Raw genomic sequence first — 6,186 nt, forward strand, 5'->3', positions numbered from 1 at the left:
AAACTTTGAAACTAATGGCATGTTGGAAATAAACTTTTTTGTGTTTAAGAAAAATGTGTGGGAATATTAGAGGCTTGAATAGAAACTTGGTAGGTAGGAGAATTATTTATAGAAGAGAGAACTTTATATTTTTGCTTGATTCAAAAGTGTTGGATTACATCTCTATTTATAGTACTCTAAGGAGAACTCTAGACACACTAATTCTAGAGAGTTCTCAACTCTAAATATTCAAAGAGTATTCTAGAATATTACAATCTTAAGAAATATCTAGATACTCTAAATTCTACAAGACTTTTCTAGAAACATTATCCAATATAAACTAAGCTCAAACAACTAAGTCCAAAATCAAATAATAAAATTAGGCCCAAATCAAGTTTAATATTTCAACATCCCCCCTTAAACTTGATTTGTGACTCCAAGCATATTCCTTAGCTTCACGAAAGTTTCCAATTTGAGTGGCTTGGTGAAAATGTCGGCAGCTTGATCTCTAGACATCACATACTTCAACTTCACCTTCTTCTTCTCGATGCATTCTCTTATGAAGTGGTAACGAGTGTCGATGTGCTTACTTCTTTCATGAAATACAGAATTCTTTACCAAAGCAAGTGCTGATTTATTGTCAACGCATATTTCAACAGGATCTTCTTGTGGCATTTTTAATTCTTTCAACAAATTTCTTAGCCAAACTGCATGACAAACACATGATGTGGCAGCAACATACTCAGCTTCACAAGTTGATAGTGTGACGATAGGTTTCTTCTTTGACATCCAAGTGAAAGCAGTATCTCCCATGAAGAACACAAAACCAGTAGTGCTTTTTCTATCATCCAAGTCTCCACTCCAATCACTATCACTATAGCCAATAATCTCATAATTATTAGAAGAGTAATAGTGCAAGCCAAAGTTTGTTGTACCTTTAATGTATCGAAGGATTCTTTTTGCCGTCTTGAAGTGAGTTGTTGTTGGAGCTTCCATGTAGCGACTTACGACTCCTACAGTATAGAGAATATCTGGCCTTGTACTTGTTAAGTAACGCAGACTTCCAACCAAACTTTTGTAAAGAGTTGGATCAACAAACTCTCCACTTTCATGCTTACTCAACTTGTTTCCACATTCCATCGGGGTGCCAACTGGATTGGCATCATCCATCTTGAACTTCTTAAGGACTTCTTTGGCATAACCTTCTTGGGTGATAAAAATTCCTCTGTCTTCTAGCTTTACTTCGATGCCGAGATAATATGCCATGAGCCCCATATCTGTCATCTTAAATTCATTTGACATGTCTTTCTTGAACTCTTCGAACATGCTTAAATTGTTCCCTGTGAAGATCAAGTCATCAACATATAAGCACACAATCAAAATATCTCCACTTTGCGCTTTAATATAGAGTGCATGCTCATATGGACACTTGATGAAGTTCTTGTCTTGAAAGTACTTGTCGATTCGAACATTCCAAGCTCTCGGTGCTTGCTTGAGTTCGTACAATGCCTTCTTCAACTTCAAGACTTTTTCTTCTTGCCCTTTTACTTCATAGCCTTGTGGTTGCTCGATATAAACTTCTTCTTCGAGAAAACCATTCAAGAAGGTCGACTTCACATCCATTTGATAGATCTTCCATTCATTTTGGGCTGCCAAAGAAATGATCAGTCTAATAGTTTCAATACGAGCAACAGGGGCAAATACCTCATCATAGTCAATTCCTTATCTTTGACTATATCCTTTCGCCACCAATCTTGATTTGTATCTCTCCACGTCTCCTTTTGCATTCTTCTTCGCCTTGTACACCCATCTTACTCCGATTGCTTTGTGTCCTTGTGGAAGTGTAGTAAGTTCCCATGTATCATTCTTCGTGATTGACTTGATTTCTTCTTCCATGGCGTCTCTCCACTTTACATTTTCAATTGCTTCTTGATAGCTTAGAGGCTCGCAATTACCCAAAAGGCAAAAAAGGTTAATGTCATTTATGTTTTCGGTTACCACATAAAGCTCTTCAATACTCCTTAGTCGTGGTGTCCTCTCACTTGAGCTTGTTTCATCCAACCTTGGTGTCGGTGAGGCCGGTGGTGTAATATTTTCTTCTATCATTGGTTGCTCCATTTCGTCTTCTTCTTCAAAGTAAGGAAGAAAATCGTACATGTCTTCTTGAAGACTCCAATCCCAACAATCTTCTTCTTCGAACTCCACGTCACGACTTATGACGATCTTTCCACTATTTGGATTATAGAGCTTGTACCCTTTGGAGCTTGAGTCGTAACCGACGAATACATACTTCTCACTTTTATCATCGAGATTTGTTCTCCTTTCATCAGGAACGTGAGTATAGGCAATGCTTCCAAACACTTTAAGGTGAGAGATCCCAGGCTTCCTTCCACTCCATGCTTCTTGTGGTGTCTTCTCATGCACACTTCTTGTTGGGGAACAATTTGTCAGATAAACCGCACATGCCACTGCTTCAGCCCAAAATTCTCTCGGCATCTTCTTGCTCTTAAGCATGCTTCGCACCATGTTAAGTATGGTCCGATTCTTTCTCTCTGCTACTCCATTTTGTTGTGGTGATCTTGGCACTGTTAGTGGGCAGCGGATTCCATGGTCTTCACAATATTTTTGGAACTCATTTGAAATGAACTCTCCTCCTCGGTCAGATCTCATGGCCTTAATGGAAAGACCACTTTCTTTCTCCACAAGGGCTTTGAACTTCTTAAAGTTTTCAAACACTTCTGACTTCTCCTTCAATAAATAAACCCATGTTTTTCTAGAATAATCATCAATAAAGAGGAGAAAGTATTTACTCTTACCAAAAGAGTTTGGATTGATTGGTCCACATACATCAGTGTGTATGAGCTCTAGCGGTTTTGTCGCTCTTGACATTGATTCCTTTGGAAAGCTTTTCCGGAATTGCTTCCCAACTAGACATCCTTCACATAGTTGGTCTGGGTGGTTTATACTAGGCAAGCCTCTCACCATTTCCTTCTTTGACAAACATTTTAGACTATCGAAGTTGAGATGTCCGAATCGTAGATGCCATAGCCACGAATAGTCGGTATAGCAAGTCTTGAGACACTTTGCAACATCATTTTGAATGTTCAAGAGGAACATTCTATTATTTGACATAGGCACCTTAGCAATCAAGTTATGTCTACAATCTCTTAAGAAAAGACTGTGTTCTTTCAAGTGGATGTCATAGCCTTTCTCTAATAATTGTCCCAAGCTCAAAATATTATTCTTCATGTTAGGAACATAATAGACATTGGATATGAATTGATGACTCCCATTATTTAAGCGTATAAGAATTTTACCTTTGCCTTTGACCGGTATCTTTGAGTCATCTCCAAATGAGACATTTCCAGTTGTCGCTTCATTGATCTCTACAAACATGCTTCGATCGCCACACATGTAATTGCTTGCGCCGGTGTCGAGGTACCATTTGTTTCTTTTCTCTTCAACTTGGTTTTGGCACGCGAACAACAAAGTTTCTTCTTCTCTGCCTTTTTCTTCTACAAAGTTAGCTTTCTCCACAACTTTCTTCAAGAATCTACACTCAGATGCATAGTGATCGATCTTGTTGCAGTTAAAGCACTTGATTTGTGATTTGTCACACCTCGACCATGAATTTCCTCTTCCACAACCTCTTGTTGCTTGTGGATTCCAACTTCTTTCTCCATTGTTAGAGTAGTTGTTGTAACTTCCTCTTCCTTCTCCTCCATGTCCTCGTCCACGCCCACGATCTTGGCCACGACCTCGTCCTCTTTGGCTCTTGTAATTCGCATTATTTGCATCCTTTATGTTGAGTTGTAGTAGTTGCTCCATAGCCTCCTTTTGTTTAATTTTTCTCTTTTGTTTTTCTTCGTATGCTTGTAAGGAACCCATGAGTTGCTCAATAGTCATGGTCTTTAAATCCTTGTTTTCTTCAATGTTGGTAACAATGAAGTCAAAACTTGGATTTAAAGTGCGAAGTATTTTCTCCATGACTTTTACCTCATCAACATCTTCACCATTTCTTTTAAGTTGATTGACTATGGCCAATACTCGAGAAAAATAATCAGAAATTGACTCGGACTCTTCCATAAATAAACGTTCAAAATCACCTCTAAGAGTTTGAAGATGAATCTTTTTCACCTGTTCCACTCCTTTGTTGCAAGTTTGAAGTTTGTCCCATGCTTCTTTGGTCGTCGTTGCGTTGGAGATCTTCTCAAATGTATCTTCATCCACCGATTGATAAATGAGGAAGAGAGCTTTCTTGTCTCTCTTTCTTGACTCCCTCAATGTCTCCTTTACACCTTGGTTGTTGGTGTAAGCCCTAGAGGCCAATACATTTTGGTACTTGTATCGAATAATAAAAGGCATTCTCTTTATTATGGTTGATTAATAAAGTCCCTGGAATAGATAGTCCGTTTAATGTATTAAGTGTGACTTAATCATGAGAACACATTAAACATAAGGACACTATTCCTAAAGTATCCGTAGTCGAGCTTTAGTGTGAAGTGGGATAACATTAAAGTATTAAGACTATTATGTTTGTAGACTGATGATCACATCTCATGGATCATGGATAAAGAGTTATCAAGTCTTAAACATAGGTATGAATGTTAGGAGTAATATTTATACCGGATTGACCCGCTATGAGAATACTATATAGAAAGTTATGCAAGGTGTCATAAGTTATTCTCATGGTGATAATAGTGTATTCCACTCTTCGACCTGAAACCACTATGGATCCTAGATGTAGAGTCGAGTGCTTTATTGCTGATCCAACGTTGTCCGTAACTGGATAACCATAAAGACAGTTGATGGGTACTCCACAAAGCATGCTGAGGGACATGAGTGACCTAGATGGAATTTGCCCATCCTGCATAACAGGATAAATGTCTATGGGCCCAATATTGAACTGGACAAGGATGACACGGTCTATACCTTGTGTTCAATAGAGACATAAGGGCAAAAGGGTAATTATACACATAATTATTATCACAGAAGGAATTGTCAGATCACTTGACATTTTCGTGTCTTGGGTAGCAGTGATGTGTTGCTAGATACCGCTCACTGTTTATTATGTTAAATGCGTGATTTAATATAATTGCCAACGTCACGAAAACCTACAGGGTCACACACAAAGGACGGATTGATGAGAGATAGAGTAACTAAGGAATACCGTAAGGTACGGTGCCCTTAAGTGAATTATAGAACATCGTAAGGTACGGTGTACTTGAGTAGAATACGAAATATGGTAAGGTACCATGGGCTTAAGTGATTTTGGGCATATTATAAGGTATGGGCCAAAATACACTTAAGTGGGCTTTTAGCTTGAAGCCCACACAAGTGGTTCTATAAATAGAACCCTTGTGCAGAAGCAAAAATTTGCGGTTGCATTATTTTCGTTTTCTCTCACTCTCTCTCTCACTAAAAGCCTTCATTCGTACCAGCTAGCACTGAGATTGAAGGAACCCGTTCGTGTGGATTGAGTAGAGACGTTGTCATCGTTCAACGTTCGTGATCGCTCTGTGGATCTGCATCAAAGGTTTTGATTGTCACAAGAGATCTGCACCAAAGGTTTCAACCGTCACAAGAGGTAAATATTCTATCACTGATCATGACCATTCGTAAGGATCTCTAAAGGAGAAATTTTTAATTTCCGCTGCGCTTTGGGTCGCAATTCTCCTTCATTGGCTTAGCGAGGCTTCATCTTACTCATTGAAGCCTTTCTCAATGATATCCCACACATCTTGAGCTCCTAGTAACGCCTTCATCTTGATACTCCAATTGTCATAGTTGTTCTTTGTGAGCATCGACATTTGAAAAGGGAAACCTCCATTCGCCATTTTTTTAGGACCTTGAAGCTCTGATGCCACTTTGTTGGAAATAAACCTTTTTTGTGATTAAGAAAAATGTGTGGGAATATTAGAGGCTTGAATAGAAACTTGGTAGGTAGGAGAATTATTTATGGAAGAGAGAACTTTATATTTTTGCTTGATTCAAAAGTGTTGGATTACATCTCTATTTATAGTACTCTAAGGAGAACTCTAGACACACTAATTCTAGAGAGTTCTCAACTCTAGATATTCAAAGAGTATTCTAGAAAATATTACAATCTTAAGAAATATCTAGATACTCTAAATTCTACAAGACTTTTCTAGAAACATTATCCAATATAAACTAAGCCCAAACAACTAAGTCCAAAATCAAATAATA

General features: G+C 38.2%; 1 protein-coding gene across 1 annotated transcript; it reads right to left on the minus strand.

The window, feature by feature from the left end:
* Positions 1–2,944: 2,944 nt before the first annotated feature.
* Positions 2,945–5,816, minus strand: LOC127104048 (uncharacterized). The gene is made up of 3 exons (XM_051041265.1): positions 5,686–5,816; positions 3,118–4,297; positions 2,945–2,989 (listed from the first exon to the last, which is right to left on the minus strand). The coding sequence occupies exons 1-3, from the start codon at positions 5,814–5,816 to the stop codon at positions 2,945–2,947; spliced, it is 1,356 nt and encodes a 451-aa protein (XP_050897222.1).
* Positions 5,817–6,186: the final 370 nt, after the last annotated feature.

Source organism: Lathyrus oleraceus, chromosome 7, assembly GCF_024323335.1.
Source record: "Lathyrus oleraceus cultivar Zhongwan6 chromosome 7, CAAS_Psat_ZW6_1.0, whole genome shotgun sequence".
Classification (NCBI taxonomy): domain Eukaryota; kingdom Viridiplantae; phylum Streptophyta; class Magnoliopsida; order Fabales; family Fabaceae; genus Lathyrus; species Lathyrus oleraceus.

What these genes read in the sequence shown, in the direction of transcription:
- LOC127104048 (XM_051041265.1), bottom strand. Translation starts at nt 5,816, where the DNA reads ATGGCGAATGGAGGTTTCCCTTTTCAAATGTCGATGCTCACAAAGAAC. An exon ending in ATTGAGAAAGGCTTCAATGA is followed by an intron (nt 4,298 to 5,685) that starts GTAAGATGAAGC and finishes ATTGGCCTCTAG; the next exon opens with GGCTTACACCAACAACCAAG. An exon ending in GACATAACTTGATTGCTAAG is followed by an intron (nt 2,990 to 3,117) that starts GTGCCTATGTCA and finishes CAACTTCGATAG; the next exon opens with TCTAAAATGTTTGTCAAAGA.